Source organism: Dreissena polymorpha, chromosome 7, assembly GCF_020536995.1.
Source record: "Dreissena polymorpha isolate Duluth1 chromosome 7, UMN_Dpol_1.0, whole genome shotgun sequence".
Classification (NCBI taxonomy): Eukaryota; Metazoa; Mollusca; class Bivalvia; order Myida; family Dreissenidae; genus Dreissena; species Dreissena polymorpha.
In genome coordinates this window covers 87,926,660-87,946,673 of record NC_068361.1, presented here as the reverse complement: position 1 = coordinate 87,946,673, position 20,014 = coordinate 87,926,660, and the positions used below count along the sequence as shown (strand labels likewise).

Below are 20,014 nucleotides of genomic sequence, written 5' to 3'. Positions count from 1 at the left end.
CCTTAATTTCAGATAATTAACACAAACCCCTGTTAGTCTATTATGCCGCCTAACAGATCCAAGTGATTAGTAGTTTTAACTTATAAGTTGTTGTTTTTGACATTGACATTTCAATAACAGTCATTAAACTTTAAAGGCCTCGACCTTTTCCAAACAGAAATCACAACGAGGGAAATGGCTGCAGTGAGCGATTTTGGTCGGTTGAATGGAGCAGACAGGATTCCAAGACCTTTCCTTATCGGGGTTGCTGGTGGAACTGCCTCGGGAAAGGTATTATGAATGCTGTCTTTCTTGTTATTCTACTGAGGTGTTATAATATTATTGAATTTCTGACCACCTTATATTCGGATATTGATTTGTCTCTCATTTTTAAGACTGACTTTTACAAATTTGTTTGGATGCTCCACATTGTGTTTTTATTTGTAAATGAAAACAGATCCAAGTTATTGTATAGCAAAGATGTCTTGTGCATGTATCTAAGTACTGTATCCAGTGGGTTTAAAGGAAAAAATACACATCATCAAACAGGCGGCCCTCATCAAACATACTTTTATCTATCTCACTTTTTCACTTTTAACACTTTTATCTTGAACTGACTGTGCACCTGTCAATAATACCCGCAAGGGGAATTAGACAGTATAGATAGATAGATAGATGTTTTGTAGTACTGACTAGACCTGTTCCATACATGCCAGATGTCCCGATCTTGGCAGGACAGTCCTGCTTTTTGGGTGTTTGTCCCCATGTCCCGATGTTACTCAATTTGTCCTGACATTCGTAAAAAACAACATACGTTCTATAAATTCACAATAACATTCGCTATTCAAGCTCCGTCTGGCTTAAATTACCATTGCTAATTCCTTTATTTCCCCCTATTTACAAACCATATCTACTAAACGAGTTAAAGGGTGTTTTTTTGACACCTTATCAGCGATCTTTCGGCAAATTATTGATTTTATTGGGCATTCACACCATGGTGTTTTTATGATAGGGGTCGCTAATTGATAGTGATAGATACATGGTAGTGAAATGAAAGCAATCTGCTTTTGTATTTAATGGCTCAAATCAAGTCTAAAGATACTATGACGCTGTATTTTGTGTATTATACCACCTGATGCTAAAAAACCTGTCAAAACACCAATTTGGTATATCAAACAAGTTGAAGGCTGACCAATTCACATTGATGTTTTACATAAATTTACTTTTGTGTTTTACTATCTTTTTTCAGAAAATAATTTGTATATATTGCATCAATCTAAATTAAGAGTTAATTGATGATTGGTTGAATAAAAACGGTACTCGATGCTTGCACATCGCATTGAACAAATACACATGCCTCTGTCCCAAATGGATGTCTAATAGAGGCAAGCCCCACATATTTTACATTAGGGATTCATCTGCATAGTGCACAAGTCATGTGTGTTTACTTCTGGAAAATGGAAAACATCTGTGTTCATGAAATTCTTAAACAAATTTGTCGACAATTTTTGCTAGATATTATGAGGTTTTGTAAGTAAAATGCTGATAACTGACTACAGTAAAGGTGGCATGATTGATCATTTAGGTGTCCCGCTTTTTTGTCAAATGTCCTGACATTTTCAATGGAATGTCCCCGTTTGGACCTGAAAATTTCTGGCATGTATGCCTGTTGGCTGGAGCCAAAAGAAACTACTAGAGCTATGACAGATCTATGTCATGCTTTAAGTCAATGATTTTTAAATTATTTAAAGGAAATCAATCTACTGGTATGTCACTCAAGGTGGTTGTGCGGCTGGTGCAGTGGTTGGTACACTGGCTTCTCACCAAGCCACCTGGGTTGAAATCCTATTCCCTATTTCTTCCGGTTTCTTACGGGTACTCCAGCTTCCCTCCACAACACAAGAACAGTAAGAACACACCAAAATTGATTTGTCAGCAACAACCAAATAGCTGGAAATTGCAACTATAATTCTTTTTTTCCCAACTTTCTTGAGTCTAGGAAGTTAATTAGGTAAGAATGATGGGGCACACCATAATGTAGCCTCAGGCAAATTGAAATCATAAAATGCAATATATGGAATGAATGTGTCTGGATTGGCATGTAATTTACTTACTAAGAGTTGTCCAACTATATATAATGCATTTTATTTATTAAAAACTAAATTTTTTTATTTTTTTTTAGAAACCTTTTATTGGGAATTTTTTGACAGCAATTAGAAAATGTGTAGTTTTTTCCTAATTGGGAAAGTGCCGTTTTCCGGTACTTTATAAAGAAGGAAAAAATCTCTGGACATTAAAAGGACTCATTGCTTAAGCAAAATATATAGTCAAAAAAATCCAAACTGGAAAAAAAATCCCAATTTTACCCCTATAAATATTTTTTTTCCACAAATGTTTCTTATCTTTCAATTACATTTAATAAGTATGTAACCAATTATTGTGATCTTCTAATTTGAAATATTATATAGAGTGATATTAAATTACTCACAAATCATTGAACTTTTTGCGCGAAAAAAATCCAATCACAATTTTTTTTCCAAAATGGCCAGGAAAACCTGAGCCATTTTCAGCCTGCATAGCTCAAGCATAGGCTCAAAGGAGCCTTGTCACAGATTTTGGCGTTTTATGAAGTTTGTCATTAAATGCTTTATATTAATAAATGTAAGCATTGTAACTAAAAAGCTCCAGTAAAATATTGAAAATAAAATTAAAAAAAGAAAAAAAAGTAACCCACAGCAGGGCTCAAACTATTGACTCCTGGAGTCCTGGAGTAAAGGTCTACCATTTAGACCACTAGGCCATCCGTCTTCACACAATGAACGATGTTTTTTATACTTTATATAAGTAATTCTGGTAGTTTCACAAAATATAACGACAACAACAGAACTCTCCAAATTATTTGATCGTTTCGCGTTGCAACACTTTATAATTTTCAGGTTTTTAAATCGTCAAAAGATGCCTATAATGGCTATTTTAGAGCATGGTAAATGTTGAGTATTACGGTTTCCTCACAAATATCCTAACTAAAACAAAAATTTGCGATCAACTTTTTTCAATTTTGTCAATTTACCAAAACGTGAAAAGGCCCCTTTATGTTACCTTGTCTGTTATTAACCCTTTAAGTGCTGGAACCGGATTTTAAAGGCCTTTGCAAACAGTTTGGATCCAGATGAGACGCCACAGAACATGGCGTCTCATCAGGATCCAAACTGTTTGCTATTCTGATAGTATTCTTTGGAAAAAATCGAAGAAAATGCTAATTTTAGAAATTCAGCAGACGACATTTTAGCAGAAGACAAATTACCCAGAATGCAAAGGGTTAAATCAGGAGGTCACATTAGCAGACAATATGACTTCTATTCAGAGTACATAACACCAAATATCTCCTGAGGCAAAGTTTTGCATTTCACATCTCATATGTTGAAAGCAGTAATTTAGCAGTTGTTTCCATAGGCCATTTAATGTTTATTTGTATTTGAAATTCACAAGTGCTGGGGTTCTTGCAAATTACAGTGTAATTTTTCAGTAATTTGAACTAGCCATTCTGGAGATTGTGCAGTTTTCAACCCCTATTGTTTCATTTACTGATTTGTTGCTTGATTAAAACATTCATAGTTTCATGATTGTTATTGGGCAAATTATTCAGATCAATGTTGTTGGCAGTTGCCCCGCAACTTGCATTTTATATCAGTGTTTTTTTGTCGTTAAAATTTGGGTCCGGTATTTTGCCCCATTCCCAATAGAAAAAAGTATATATTTTTCCCAAATGGGACCTAAGAATTCCCAAATTAAGGTTTCCAAAAAAAGAATATAAGTCTAAACATGTAAATTAAGTCCAGCCCTATAAGATGAACGTTAGAAAATATAATCTTGAAATCACTTTTATTATCATAGTATTTGAAAGCATAAAATCAACAATATTAATTTCCCACATAAAGTCAAAAGAACGCCATATTTCTCAATTCAAAAGGACCCGGCCCCATTCCCAAAATGGTGAGAAACAAAAATGTATATACCCAGATGCGCTTAAATATTTTAACCATTTATGTTGTTTGAAATTAAATTGAAACAAAACCTGTGGAATGGCTACAACAGTGAATTTTTTGGTGCAGTCTACAGTCTGTTCTAAGATCACAACAGTCAATGTTTTGTTGCAGTCTACGGTATGTTCTAAGATCACGCAGCTGCTTGGCCAATCAGAGGTTGAGACAAGACAGCGACAAGTTGTCATCGTCAGTCAAGATTCGTTCTACCGAGAACTCAATGCAGAGGAGAAAGAAATGGCTGCTGCGGGCACCTTCAACTTTGATCACCCTTGTAAGTTTAAACCTACTTATTTAACCCATTTATGCCTAGTGGACTCTCCCATCCTTCTAAATTGGATCAATTTATTTCCAAAATTAGGTTTGTCTAGTATATTTATTTCAATATTTGAAATATTTCTTACAGAAAATCCTTTAAGCAAACAGCGCAGACCCTGATGAGACGCCGCATCATGCGGCATCTCATCTGGGTCTACGCTGTTTGCCAAGGCCTTTTTTCTAGACGCTAGGCATAAATACGTTAAGCTGAATTACATCCAAAACTTTAGACTTATTGAAAAGCTCTTGAGTCATTTTACAGGTAGAACCAGTACTTGGAAGGTTAGAACCAGTACTTGGAATCATTGGGGGAGATCGAAATAATGCTCCCACAGTGGTGATCAAATATGTGACATCCTGGTCGCTAGGTCGACAGCATAACCACTGTGCCAGGTCGACCTCACTTAGTGACGTTATTAGTCAGGGGATGATCATAAATTATTTTATACACAGACTGTCATTCTCAAATCAGAAGGATTGTCTTGTAATTCAAAGAAAAATATATATAAAAACAGAAATCTCTCTGTTACAAACAGCTTACTAATAAACAATATTGCAGGATTTACAAATGATCTGAGTATTTCATAATTAAATTTGAGGTAAACTGGCTAATCGTATATCATAATTTATATGATCGTTATGACTGAAACAATAATGAACAATTAAAAATAATGCTTAAATATCACAAATAAAAGGGCACCAGAGTCCATTTACATTATGAGGGAAAAGAATCTTGTAATATAAATACATTAATGGTGTTAGAAATAGTAGAAATATTTCATTTCAGCTGCATTTGACTTACAACAGATGATCCAAACAATGACACTTGTCGCTGAAGGCAAAACAGTTGAAATCCCCAACTATGACTATATTTTAAACGCCAGGTAGGATTTCAAATTCCCCACAACATTAACTTCTATACATGTTTAAAACTTACTTACCTTGTAAGGTAAGATTTCAAATTCTGCACAACAGTAACTACTTTTCATGTGCCAATAAAAGTTTAAAGTTAACTTTAAAAAAAATGTAATAACCTTTAATTTCACTTTTAAAGTTAAATCCCTACTTTCAGTTTGTAACGCTATTTAGTTGATCAGTGCTTACTGTGCAGTTGTCTACAGTATTGGATGCTCTATATGAATATGGTTTGTGGACAAAATAGAAAAAAGTCAAATCTCTTAAGGGGGTTTAGTGACTGTGTCAATTAAAATTGTTGTTAACAAACATAAAGTAGTGTACAAAGTATCAAATTTCAAAGAATTCCAAGTTTACTGGGCATATTTAATTTGCAAATGACTTGGGGTAATTATTTTCACCTTATGAATGTGTGATTTAAAGCATTTCTCCATCGTTTTTAAGTTAACAGGGCATATTTAAATTTTGTATGTGTCAAAATACTAAGGGTAGTTATTATCAACTTTATTGTATATTTGTGATTAATTTGACAAAAAATATCCCCACACATTTTGCAGGCTGCCCAGCAAACAGAAAGTGTATCCTGCAGATGTTGTACTCTTTGAGGGAATTCTCGTTTTCTACTTCCCAGAACTCAGGGACATGTTTCACATGAAACTGTTTGTTGACACAGATCCAGATACAAGGCTTAGTCGCAGAGGTTTGTATAGACATTTTATTTATTTTTTTTGTACACATTTTATTTCAAGACTGCAAACAAATCCATATACATGTACAACTATGATTAATAACATAAGAATGTAATGTACTCAGACATGAGCAAAAAATGACTTATCGTCTACTGAATGTAATAACTAGGGTAACTGACTTTTTGTGAATTGTTCAAGAATGCATATTTTGCTGACATTTTCTGAAATTGTGAAAAAACTTACGAGATTTTTTGCATTCAAAATATTTCAGTGTTGAAATTATGGTAACTGATCATTTCTTAATTTTGTATTGTTTTAAAAAAGACACACCAATTTGGAGTTTTGTTTTGTTTTTCAAGTGTTATTATGATACTGATCAGAAAATTTTAAAACGAAAAAATGTTTATTATTTTAATAAAACAGTTTTTTGCTTCTCCTGAAAATTTAACCAAAATGTCAGTTACGTTACTTTTTACATTCAGAAAATGACATGTGTTCGTAATATCAATTTTAAAAGTTTGGTAAAAACATTATTTTTACCAAAAATGTTGACTTAATATTTGTACAACTGTTGATGTATGTCACCTTAATAAACACAAAAATGGGAGAAAGAAAACATGTATAAAAATGTCAGTTACATGACTTATTACATTTAGTAGACCATATGCAACACATCTAAAAGTTTGCTATCTAAGGCGTGTGTGTTGAAAAAACATTTAAGGAATATCAAAGAAAAAAACACAAGACATTTTCATGTGTGAATAGAAAAAAACAAGGTGATTTAAATTGTAATATCAGATGAGACATAGAGGCAATCATTTATAGGTATATATAATTATGTAGACATTTGTCAGTGTGTAAAGACAAAATGATGTATAAATTGTTATGATATGAAGTTGTGGATCTGTGACTGAAGAAGTTATGGCCCATGAGTTTCATATAACAATTTTTCTATAATATGACTAAAAGTTATTATAAATTGCTACTCAATTATGACATGAGGAATTGGTAGTAATTCATCAATTCTTTTACATGCTCTGATGGTACCTGTATAACGATTTTCTTAACATCTAAATGCATGATATCTTCATCTATTCTTCCTTGTGAAATCTACTTTCAATGAATACAAGTATTTAGTTTAAACATATTTATTTAAGCTCGATTGCATCGAAAGCCTAAGGCTTATTTAAACGCTCTCGAGTCCGATTCCTGGGCCTAGAACCAGTACTTAGTGTCTTTGGGGGAGATCTAAAGAAAGCTCCCACAGTGGGGATCGAACCTGTGATCTCCCGGTCGTTAGGCGGACACCATATCCATTACACCACGGCGACCTAAATACAAGTATTTGAGCCACACTCTTTGAAAACGGGGCTTAATGCATGTGTGTTTAGTTTTGTCCTAGAATAATCATAGAGGACACTTTCTGCTTTTACGGTTCTTTTTGTCTAAAGAAAGTCTCTTCTAAGCAAAAATCCAGTTTCTGTGGAAAGCGCTGTCCCTGATTAGCCTGTGCTAACTGCACAGGCTTATCTGGGACGACACTTTATGCACATGAATTAACCCCAGTTTTCCCAGAGTGTTGCACATTTATTTTCAGTTCTGCGTGACACGAAGGAACGAGGACGAGATCTGGACCAGATACTGAACATGTACACGAGCCACGTGAAGCCTGCATTTGAAGAGTTTTGTCTTCCAGTAAGGGACTTAACAGTTTAACCTTTCCCACTCAGAGGGCAAAGTAAAAATGGCTATGTGCAAACAGCATAAAACCAGAACAGACTGTGAGTCACTGTTCAGGTTTTATGCTGTTTGCTGCTCATCAGTATCTTAGGGTTGGAAATGGAGATCTTTAAAACTTGAATCTAGTAAGAAAGGTCTTTAATTACTTTCTAAGGTACTACAAATGCGTCAAAGTACGTTTCTAATGGTTAATATTTTATTAATATAGAATCTTACACAAGTAGTTACATACCTCATCATTTTACACACCCGACATAGTCCAATGTAAGGCAATAAAGTGAATACAGTCTACTCTTGTTATCCCGACATCGGATATCTCGATTTTCTCGATATGTCGAGGTAAGCTCAATCTCCCAACTTTTTTCCTTCTTTATCTATGTTAATAAATATCGCATATCTCGATTTTCGCCATTTCGAAAAATTCGCTATCTCGATATAAAAATTTGTCCCGAGTCCCTATTTTACATGTATTTACTGTGGTTTATCTCGAAGTGCGAATAACTGTCCCTGTGCCGGAAAAGGTGAGAAAGTTTTTCTTCACCGTCCCGCTTCGCACGGCTGCTCCCGATACTGTGCTGTAGGTAATTGATCAGTTAATTGCATCAACGACCACACGTGTGTATTATGTTGTTAGCCATTAACACTTGAGTATGGCCTGTCACTTTAACTGTCATTTTAACTGCAATCAATACCCAGCCTGCAGAAAGGCCGAAATACTAATTGTTTTTACAAACAACATTCCAAAATGAATTGACTTATTTGTCAAAGAAGTTGTAAGCATGTAAGTTAAATGCATTATAAATTTGTTTATCATTAGTTATATAATTCAAGGATGAGAAAATATGTAGGGGAAAAGGGTAGGAAGATCAATTAAATGAGAAGAAAAATAAAAGAGCAGATATTTCTAAGTCTGAAAAATTCACACTCTTATTTTTTTATTGAAGCAAGTTATACTTACCGTATTTAATATCAAACCTCGGTATAAGCTCTGTTCATTTTGTAAATTTACATATTGCCTCAGTAATTCTAATGACTTGTAGTCATATTACAGCCTAGTCATTATACTGTGTAGTCATTATACCATGTAGTCATTATACCATGTAGTCATTATACCATGTTGTCATTATACCGAGTAGTCATTATACCGAGTAGTCATTATTCCATGTAGTCATTATACCATGTAGTCATTATACCATGTAGTCATTATACCATGTAGTCATTATACCATGTAGTCATTATACTGAGTAGTCATTATACCGAGTAGTCATTATTCCATGTAGTCATTATACCATGTAGTCATTATACCATGTAGTCATTATACCGAGTAGTCATTATTCCATGTAGTCATTATACCATGTAGTCATTATACCGAGTAGTCATTATACCATGTAGTCATTATACCGTGTAGTCATTAAACCATGTAGTCATTATAACGAGTAGTCATTATACCATGTAGTCATTATTCCATGTAGTCATTATACCATGTAGTCATTATGCAGTGTAGTCATTATACCATGTAGACTTTACAGTGTAGTCATTATACCATGTTGTCATTATACAGTGTAGTCATTATACCATGTAGTCATTATACTGAGTAGTCATTATACCATGTAGTCATTATACCATGTAGTCATTATACAGTGTAGTCATTATACCATGTAGTCATTATACAGTGTAGTCATTATACAGTGTAGTCATTATACCATGTAGTCATTATACAGTGTAGTCATTATACAGTGTAGTCATTATACCATGTAGTCATTATACCATGTAGTCATTATACCATGTAGTCATTATACCGAGTGGTCATTATTCCATGTAGTCATTATATCATGTAGTCATTATACAATGTAGTCATTATACCATGTTGTCATTATACTGAGTAGTCATTAACCAGGTGTTCTGAAGGAAAAAACTGGTTATTATTAAATTGTTGAATGCGGGCGGGCTGGCTGGCTGACTGGCTGGCGGGCTGGCGGGCGGGTGGAACAAGCTTGTCCGGGCCATAACTTTGTCGTTCATTGTGAGATTTTAAAATCATTTGGCACATTTGTTAACCATCATTAGAAGGTGTGTCGCGCGAAAAAATTACGTCAATATCTCCAAGGTCAAGGTCACACTTTGTGTTCAAAGGTAAAAAATAGCCATTAATGAGCTTGTCTGGGCTATAACTATGTCATTCATTATGAGATTTTAAAATCATTTGGCACATTTGTTCACCATCATGGGACGATGTGTCGCACGAAAGAATCACGTCAATATCTCCAATGTCAAGGTCGCCACGACTAAAAATAGATTTATTTTAAAACAAACTTACAAAATGGGTTAATTTTGTTTGTTCATTTCAAAAGTTCAGTTTGAGTTGTCTCCCTTTATCAGATTTTTTTTCACAATGAAAACCTGGTTTTGTGACAATTTTGTCCCTTGTTATACCATGTATTCATTATACAGAGTAGTCATTATTCCATGTAGTCATTATACCATGTAGTCATTATACAGTGTAGTCATTATACTGTGTAGTCATCATACTGTGTAGTCATTATACTGTGTAGTCATGATACCATGTAGTCATTATACCGTGTAGGCATTATACCGTATAGGCATTATTCCATGTAGTCATTAGATTATACCATGTAGTCATTATACCGTGCAGGCATTATTCTGTGTAGTCATTATAGCATGTAGTCATTATACTGTGTAATCATTATACCTTGTAGTCATTATACCATGTAGTCATTATACCGTGTAGTCATTATACCATGTAGTCATTATACCATTTAGTCATACCATGTAGTCATTATACAGTATAGTCATTATACCATGTAGTCATTATACAGTGTAGTCATTATACAGTGTAGTCATTATACCATGTAGTCATTATACCGAGTAGTCATTATTCCATGTAGTCATTATACCATGTACTAGTAGTCATTATACCAGGTAGTCATCATACATCATAGTCATTATACCAGGTAGTCATTATACTGTGCAGTCATTATACCATGTAGTGATTATACCATGTAGTCGTTTTACCACGCCATTTCCATGTTTCAGACAAAGAAGTATGCGGATGTGATCATACCTCGTGGAGCAGACAATACAGTAGCCATTGATCTGATTGTTCAACACATACAAGAGCTGCTGAGGCCGTCTAACCGGGACACCACAAGACGATTGCGTCATCATTCTGATTCTGGGTCATTTGCTAGCCGTCCACATTAGAGGGGCGGTGTTTTTGTCCTTGTTTTTGTTTGTAAAACATACAGATGCAATTTATACAGGCTAGTCCTGATAAATGTATAAAAAAAATTGTATTTTTTTGTTATTTTGCTTTTTTTCCCTAAGGCAGCTGTTTGTTCAATATAATCATAAAAACATAATTGTTATTTTGTGAATATCTTAGAACAGTTAAATATATCCAATATTAATAAAATTAATTAATTTATTAATGTTTGCAAAGCATTTTGCTATAGTCAGTCCTGACAAATGAAAACATTGAAGATTAGACTATTGGTGTACTGGTGACATTATGAAATAGCCAAACACTTCTTTGTTAAGTCCACTGGCTCTAAATAGCCGTTAATGGGGGTTCCATGTATTGTGTGCATACCTTAGTCTGTCCGTCAAAACTTATCCGGATTGTTACTTTATCAGTCATGATGCAATTTTACAAACCACCTTTGTTCACCATGTGGAGATAGCGTGTCACATGTACAGTGCCCCAAATAATTATTTTGGATAAAGAGTTTTCACCCATTGATTTACAAAAATAGGGTGATTTGATTCTTGAAATAATGTGAAATGAGTTATAAAAATGCATGCCTTAAAATCATTGCTGCTTTACTTCTGTTTAATCTGCACACTTGTATTGATTCAATAATTCTGAAAACTATCATAATTAACTTTGAAAAACCGATATTTCATAACATCTTTCATTATGGAACAGTTTGCGATCGACTGATATTTTGCTGCAATTATCATGGACGTCTTTTGACCTCTCTTAAACATTTTTATTTCGAATCGTAATAGAAACTGAAAGTACAGATGCTTTACAAATACATGCGCAATAAGTGACGGATTAAGTCAGTTTGAAAACGCATGTATGTCGTCGAAAATAATTTGGTCAGACGCTTTTTTCAACTATGATTTCCAGTCCCTCGAGCGTTTGAATAACTTTTACTGTTTTCCTGCTCCGTCATCCAGGCGCTTCTGAATGAAAGCGTAGCCGCGTGAGTTACGATTATAATTTCAAAGAGAAAATACCGAAAATGAGCAAAGCATTTTCGATCGAAGCTATTGTATCGTACGCATCAAATTTGACGAATTTGCGTAAAAGTCAAATTGGTTGCGTTTTAAATACGCATGATATTGTATTTCTTTGCGTTTTTAAACATTTTAATAGGGTGAAAGACGCAGATATGCAGCTTATCTGGGGCACTGCATGTAAGACCTGTTTCATTCAGAGTTCAAAGGTCAAAATCACATTGAGTTGTCAAGTCAAAATAAGGCATAATACAGCATTTCCAGACTGTAATTTCACTGATCATGCAAATTTAAAATATCTTTACAAAATGTTCACAATATCAAGACTGTGTGACATGTTTAAGACCCGTGCCCCAACTTCAATTGCCATAGTCACACTTTTATATAAGGTCCAATTTTTGAATGATGCAGCTAAAAAATTACAAGCCTTGTTATCATGTTTCTTTCATTAATCTACTACAAAATTACTTCAATAATTAAACCTTTCCCCCATAAAAAGTAAAGTGAACATTGCTTTTGCAACCAGCATAAACTGGCAGTCTGTAAAGATCGTATGCTGTTTGCTGCTCATTAGCATCTAAGGGTTGGAAATGACACCTTTAACCCTTTGCATGCTTGGAAATTTGTCGTCTGCTAAAATGTCTTCTGCTGAATTTCTAAAATTAGCATTTTCTTCGATTTTTTTTCAAAGAATACTATCAGAATAGCAAACAGTTTGGATCCTGATGAGAGGCCACGTTCTGTGGCGTCTCATCTGGATCCAAACTGTTTGCAAAGGCCTTTAAAATTCGGTTCTAGCGCTTAAAGGGTTACAGCATTTGAGTAGTGTCATCTCAGATTAGTCTGTGCAGTCCGCACAGGCTAATCAGGGACAACAATTTGCGCCTAGACTAAATTTTCCTCACGAAGGGTTTTTCTTTTTAAAAAAGATGCAATAAAAGCGGAAAGAGTCGTTCCTGATTAGTCTGTGCGGACTGCACAGGCTAATCTGGGACGACACTTTACGCACACGCATTAAGCCCCCTTTTTTACAGAGTAAGGCTCAACTTGAACTTTAACTGCTTTAACTGTTTTGTATTATTTAACAATTCTTGTCTTTTGAGCTTCATTTGTATTTGATGTATTCCATAATTCTATACTTCAACTTTCAATAATTTGACATTAATTACTTTTTGTTTTGTGTGTGTATTCCATCAATAAGTATTGTATAAAGCATTTACATATAATTCTGTTAATATAAATACATGTATATTGTGTTTACCTTTTTTGTGTGACCATGTGTTCATGTTGATGGAAGATACTATAACACTCTTTTTTTTAGCTCGTTCATGGTGAGCTTTTGTGATCGCCTTTTGTCCGTCGTGCGTCGTCAACATTTTGCCTTGTGAACACTCTAGAGGCCACATTTATTGTCCGATATGCATGAAACTTGGTCAGAACATTTGTCCGATTGATACCTCGACTGAGTTCGAAACTGGGTCATGCCGGGTCAAAAACTAGGTCACTAGGTCAAAAAAAATAAAAATCTTGTGAACACTGTAGAAGTCACATTTGATGCCCAATCTTAATGTAACTTTGTTAAAATGTTTGTATAAATGATATGTTGGTTGAGTTAAGGTAGTGCATCTCTAATGATTTCCCGCGATTTATTTTACGATCATTGCCGATCTTCAATGATCACTTATTTCCGAGAGATGCATTTTATTTTTTTCAAACTTCGAATTTTGATATATGTTTAACTTATTCATTTAGAATACATTATTTTCACTATAAATATTGACTTTGATTCAATTATCATCTGAAAAATACGATTTCGCGATTTCTTCAAAGATCGAGCGAGCCTTTTTACCTGTTTACTTATGGATATCTAATTTAAAGTTGCCCTGATGTGCAGTTCTCATGGCCGAGTGGTTAAGGCGATGGACTAGAAATCTTTGGGATCTTCCCGCGCAGGTTCGATTCCTGCCGACATCGCATACTTTTTGCGACGCGTTTTATTTCTTTTCTAATGTAATTTGATTTAATATAGCACATAAGCTATGTTTATTGTTAAATATGTTGAAAATTGTATGCACATCCTTCAATTTTAAAATTAAAACAACGTTTTGGCTGAATTGATTAATTTACTGCTGAAAATACGAATGATGCATGTTGCATTTTTATTTTTATTTAAAAAAAGTAAACGGTAAATCTGTCTATGTTTTGGTATTTTTGCTGTTTATAGTGTTTCTATAAAAACTAAGTTTAAAATATAACTTAAATGATACTATTTTGAATTTTATGACACTTTGTTTTTAACCGACCCAATTTTTACTTGGCTGAAATCACTTACATTTCATGGCGCTATTCCATAGATTAAAATTTGTAAAAAATAAATGTCTGTAAAATAATACTTATTTCATCTTGTTTAAACTTTAAACACCTTAACTGCATCTGTACTCACCAACTGCATGCCCATATTTGGAAATTTGAATGAATTATGGAACTTTTATATACCCCAGGGGTGAAAATAAATTGGACAAAAGCCGAGAGTGAGGGTGGTTTTGAAAAAATCGGTATATTTTTTTTAAAAGCATGGAAAGCCTACCTACAAATTTGCATGTAGTTCAGTGAAATGATGCTGATTAGGAAAATAATTAATTAAATTATATTTGGATATGTGCCCATTAGAGGTGCGCTACCTTAAAAAATGGTTCTGGTCCGTTGAAAAACATGGCCTTCAGGGGGCGGGGCAGTATTCCTTATATGGCTATAGAGAAACCTTGTGAACGCTATAGAAGTCACAATTTTTGCTCAATCATCATGAAACTTGGTCAAAACATTGGTTTCATTGGTATCTGGGATGAGTTCGAAAATGGTTTAGATCGGTGAAAAACCATGGCCGCCAGGGTGCGGGGCATTTTTCCTTATATGGCTATAAATGGCTATAGTAAAATCTTGTTAACACTCTAGAGGCCACATTAATTGGCCAATCTTCATGACACTTGGTCAGAAGAATCATCCCAATAATATCTTGGAAGAGTTCAAAACTGATGCCGGTTGGTTGAGAAACATGGCCGCCAGGGGGCGGGGCATTTTCCTTATATGGCTATAGTAAAACCTTGTTAACACTTTAGAGGCCACATTTATTTTCCGATCTTCATGAAACTTGGTCAGAAGATTTGTCCCAATGATATCTTCAATGAGTTTGAAAATGGTAACTTTTGCTTGAAAAACATGGCTGCCAAGGGGCTGGGCATTTTTCCTTTTATGGCTACATGTATACATGGCTATAGTAAAATCTTGTTAACACTCTAGAGGCCACATTTATTGTCCAATCTTCATGAAACTTGGTCAGAAGATTCATCCCAATAATATCGTGGAAGAGTTTAAAAAATGATGCCCTTTGGTTGAAAAACATGGCCGCCAGGGGGCAGGGCATTTTTCCTTATATGGCTATAGTAAAACCTTGTTAACACTCTAGAGGCCACATTTACTGTCCAATCTTCATGAAATATGGTCAGAAGATTTGTCTTATTGATAACTTGGATGAGTTCGACAATGGTTACGTTTTCCTGAAAAACATGGCTGCCAAGAGGCGGGGCATTTTTCCTTATATAAAGTAATATGGCTATAGTAAAATCTTGTTAACACTCTGGAGGCCACATTTATAGTCCGATCTTCATGAAACTCGGTCAGAAGATTCATCTCAATAATATCTTGGACGAGTACAAAAATGATGCCAGTTGGTTGAAAAACATGGCCACCACAGGGGCGGGGCATTTATCCTTATATGGCTATAGTAAAACCTTGTTAACACTCTAGAGGTCACATTTATTTTCCGATCATCATGAAACTTGGTCAGAAGATTTGTGCCAATTATATCTTGGATGAGTTCGAAAATGGTTTTGGTTGCTTTAAAAACATGGCCACCAGGGGCGGGGCATTTTTCCTTATATGGCTGTATATGGCTTTAGTAAAACCTTGTTAACACTCTAGGGGCCACATTTATTGTTTAATCTTCATGAAATTTGGTCAGAAGATTGGTCTCAATGATATCTTGGATGAGTTCGAAAATAATTATGTTTGCTTGAAAAACATAGCTTCCAAGGGGCGCGGCATTTTTTCTTGTATGGCCATAGTAAAATCTTGTTAACACTCTAGAGGCCACATTTACCGTCCGATCTTCATGAAACTTGGTCAGAAGATTTGTCCTAATAATATCTTGTTAACTCAGGTGAGCGACTTTGGGCCTTTCAGGCCCTCTTGTTTCATTTTTCACAAAGACACAAATATTGTTGTATAAATTATAATATAGTTGTTATTTTTGCATAAAATGTTTAGGAACATGGTAAAACAATGTGCTTTTCTAATAGGCTTTGTTGTTTGCTACAAAGCAAAGCAATAACAGTTATCTAACAGCTCTCATCAAATTATAGACTTTCATATTGAAACTGAAAGTAGAAAACTGTGTGTAGTCTATTTTCATTAAGTGCATAAGAATGCTAATGAATGTTAAAGTTGTTTAAATAAGATGTTTATAAAAAAATATTTGTTCAATTTAATCGAGTCATTTTGCATTTATATTTGAGCATATGGGCTAGAAAATAAATTAATAAACTGAGTTTACAATAATATTCATTCAGCTTATGCATTTCTTGTAAAAAAAATACCATTTTTCATCATTAATATGCAGTTTAATCAGGCCGATATTTCCAGTTGTTTGTTGTTCTTTGAAGATAATAATATAAAAATTATATGAATTCATGTAAAAAGGGGATTTAATTTGTACTAATATTTAGATGAGGAGAATCATATCCCAAACATTATGGTGGGTAGGAGAACATGCTTTGACAATTTCCAATTACTTCAAACTTTATTTTAAGATGAACTCTTTACCAAATAGTTTGTTCAATATGACTCCCAAATGTTGGCATGTCTTGAGTACTGTTGTTTAGGTATATGTGCAACCACTCAATATCACTGTTCCTTCTGCAGGTATTAAGTTCAAACTTAACACATGGTCAGGGTCTTTGTGTGATGTCACTGACCAAGTTTCATAACTCTGATGTGCAAATAATTGTGCTCATTCTTAGATCGGCTGTTTTTTTTTAGAAAACCCGAGGTATTGTCATAGCCAGCTCGTCGTCCTCCGTCAGCCGTCCCCGTAGGCATCGTGCTAAAACCTTAACATTGGCTCTAAAATCAAAGTGCTTCCACCTACAACTTTGAAACTTCATATGTAGATGCACCTTGTTGAGTTATACACGCCACATCCATTTTTGGGACACTAGGTCAAAGGAAAAGGTCACTGTGACCTCTGATATAAAACTTTAACATAGGCTCTAAAGTCAAAGTCCTTCCACCTACAACTTTGAAACTTCATATTTAGATGCACCTTGATGAGTTCTACACGCCACACCCATTTTTGGATCACTAGGTCAAAGGTCACTGTGACCTCTAATATAAAACTTTAACATAGGCTCTAAAATCAAAGTGCTTCCACCTACAACTTTGAAACTTCATATGTAGATGCACATTGATGAGTTCTACACGCCACACCCATTTTTGGGTCACTAGGTCAAAGGTCACTGTCACCTCTAAAAAAAAATTCTGACAAGCTATCGCAGCCGAGCGTAGCACCCGTTATGCGGTGCTCTTGTTATACTTAGAAATTAAGATTAACAGTTGCTTGCAAATACTACACATGTGTATATCTATTACAGATATTAACCCTTTCCCACTCGGTAGCAAAGTGAAAATGGCTATGTGCAAACAGCATAAAACCAGAACAGCCTGCCAGTAAGTCGCAGTCTGTTCAGGTTTTATGCTGTTTGCTGCTCATCAGCATCTAAGGGTTGGAAAGGAAGCCTTTAAAACTTTAATCTTGTAAGAAAGGTCTATTAACATTCACTGTCCAAGACCTGTAAATGTGACAACTTTTTTAGCCCCTCTTTATAATTACATAAGCCCTTTTGAATTGCATTAACCTGGGATTAAACTTTGGGGGGTAAAGCATGCTTGATTGAAACCCAGCATATGGGGCAGGTGGGTCAGTCACTGTTGTTAAAATAGGTTAAGGGTTTCTTTTAAAACAGTAAGATTGGCGATATTTCTAGGAAATATTGCGTGCATGAAGCTTACATGCTTATCAAGCAGGGGTTGCATTTTCGGTTTCTAAGGTCAAGATCATTGTTGCTACAAGGTCAACATCTACAAGGTCAACATCTAGGGGAAGCTCTTGCTGTCTTTGTTTCATGTGTTGTACTTCAAACAAGTAAAAAAGGTTTGATTCCCATAAATAAAATATTGTGTAAAATTATTTTAAAATATTTTTATGTGTAAGATTTCAAAAGAATGATTTTGCAAAGCATTCTATAAGCATACCAGATTATGTGCTCCACTGTTGATGCAATAAGCAGAGATTCATTGTTTGTATAAAGTTGATTGTATTTGTAAGTTTTTTCTTGATACAATCATGTTTTAATTAGGTTATTTTAATGCGTTCTTTTAGACACGGTCAGTTACACTCTATAGCACTTCTTATGCAACACTTGAGATTGTTATTTCTCAAAAACAGTGCAAGGTATAAATTGAAATTTCATATGTTGTTGTTTTGGACCATTTTTCTGTATTGTTGCATTGAAATCATTCATCCATTGATGCTCTGACACTTCTGGGCCATGTACGGGTTTCAATGTTCTTGTTTGGAAACTGGACATTTTTTCATTCTGAGCACTTGGTTGGTATACACAAATTTTTGTGACTCAAATGTTCACAATTTTGGAAAACTTGTGACTAATTTTTTGCACAAATTGAGTGGCTAAAGGCAGCTTAACAAAGTCGAGGAAAAAGCCCCCGCGTGTGATTTTCTTTTGCACGTGATTATTTTCAAACGACTTACTGATATTTAAAAAAAAAAATGTTATCATAAACCTTTGGTGTGCATTAAGTCGACTGCCGGCATGTTGATCGTTAAATGAGCCATGTATTTAACACCAGCTTGAAGCGCATGTTGAACACATGTATGACATCACACATAAACACTTGCTGTGTCATAAAAATCATCAAGATCCAAATATTAGTCACGCTCTTAGAAAATGGGGTTAAATGCATGTGCGTAAAGTGTTGTCCCAGATTAGCATGTGCAATACACTAATCAAGGAGGACACTTTCTGCCTAAACTGGACTTTCGTCAAGAAAAGTCTTCCTTTAAACAACAACTACAATAAAAGTGGAAAAAGTCGTCAAGACAAAAATGCAACTCTATGTAGCTTTAAGGAACATTTAAAAAAAAGGGAACTTTATTTTTAAAATATCTTAAAAATATCTCATTGAGTTAAAATTGTTGCACCTGTGCTACAATTTAGGAATGTTCAATTTTTATGCCCCCAAAGGAGGGCATATAGTGATCGCACTGTCCGTCCGTCTGTTCGTCACACTTTGCATTTAGGTTTCGAAAAATGCTCATTACTTCTATGTCCCTTGAGATATAAACTTCATATTTGGTATGCATGTGTATATGGACAAGGCCTTTCCATACACACACAAATTTTGACCCCTGTGACCTTGACCTTGAACTTAGGGTCCGCGTTTAGGTTTCGAAATCTGCGTTTAGGTTTCGAAAAAAGCTCATAACTTCTATCAAGGCGTTTATAGGGGGCATATGTCATCCTATAGTGACAGCTCTTGTTTTTATTTTAAGTTCAGCTGTTCAATGATTTTTCAGTGAAAGACAATATTTTTAGATTATTTCTATCAATCTGAATACAAATTCTAAGATATATTACAATATGATTTATTTGTTAATATTTCTACCTGTAATTTTGACCATATCAATGATACAAAACTGAGAATTTATGAAATATTGAATGTTGCATTAAAAGTGCCATTGAATGCATAGTAAACCATTGAACTCGTTCTGTTTTCAGGCGTTGCTTGTGTTTGTTGTGGAGTATTTGATGTGCATTTATAATGACTGAGACATGCTTCTTTGTACTTCAGTCATTGAATAGCTTTGTTTTGTTTGCACAATGATTTTATCATTCACCTTGATTGTTGAATGTAAATAAACCAGATTCACAATAA

At 34.6% G+C, this 20,014-nt stretch overlaps 2 protein-coding genes across 2 annotated transcripts in view; one reads left to right on the top strand and one right to left on the bottom strand.

The window, feature by feature from the left end:
• Positions 1–149, bottom strand: part of LOC127839077 (uncharacterized) — an 8,933-nt gene extending 8,784 nt beyond the window's left edge. The window contains exon 1 of the mRNA XM_052367266.1: positions 28–149. The gene's annotated coding sequence lies outside the window, so the exon portion shown is untranslated. The remainder of the gene's footprint in view (positions 1–27) is intronic.
• Positions 131–20,014, top strand: LOC127839078 (uridine-cytidine kinase 2-like). The gene is made up of 6 exons (XM_052367269.1): positions 131–270; positions 4,137–4,296; positions 5,128–5,224; positions 5,813–5,955; positions 7,542–7,639; positions 10,739–20,014. Exons 1-6 carry the CDS (start codon positions 175–177, stop codon positions 10,904–10,906), a joined length of 762 nt encoding a protein of 253 aa, XP_052223229.1. The 5' UTR covers positions 131–174; the 3' UTR covers positions 10,907–20,014.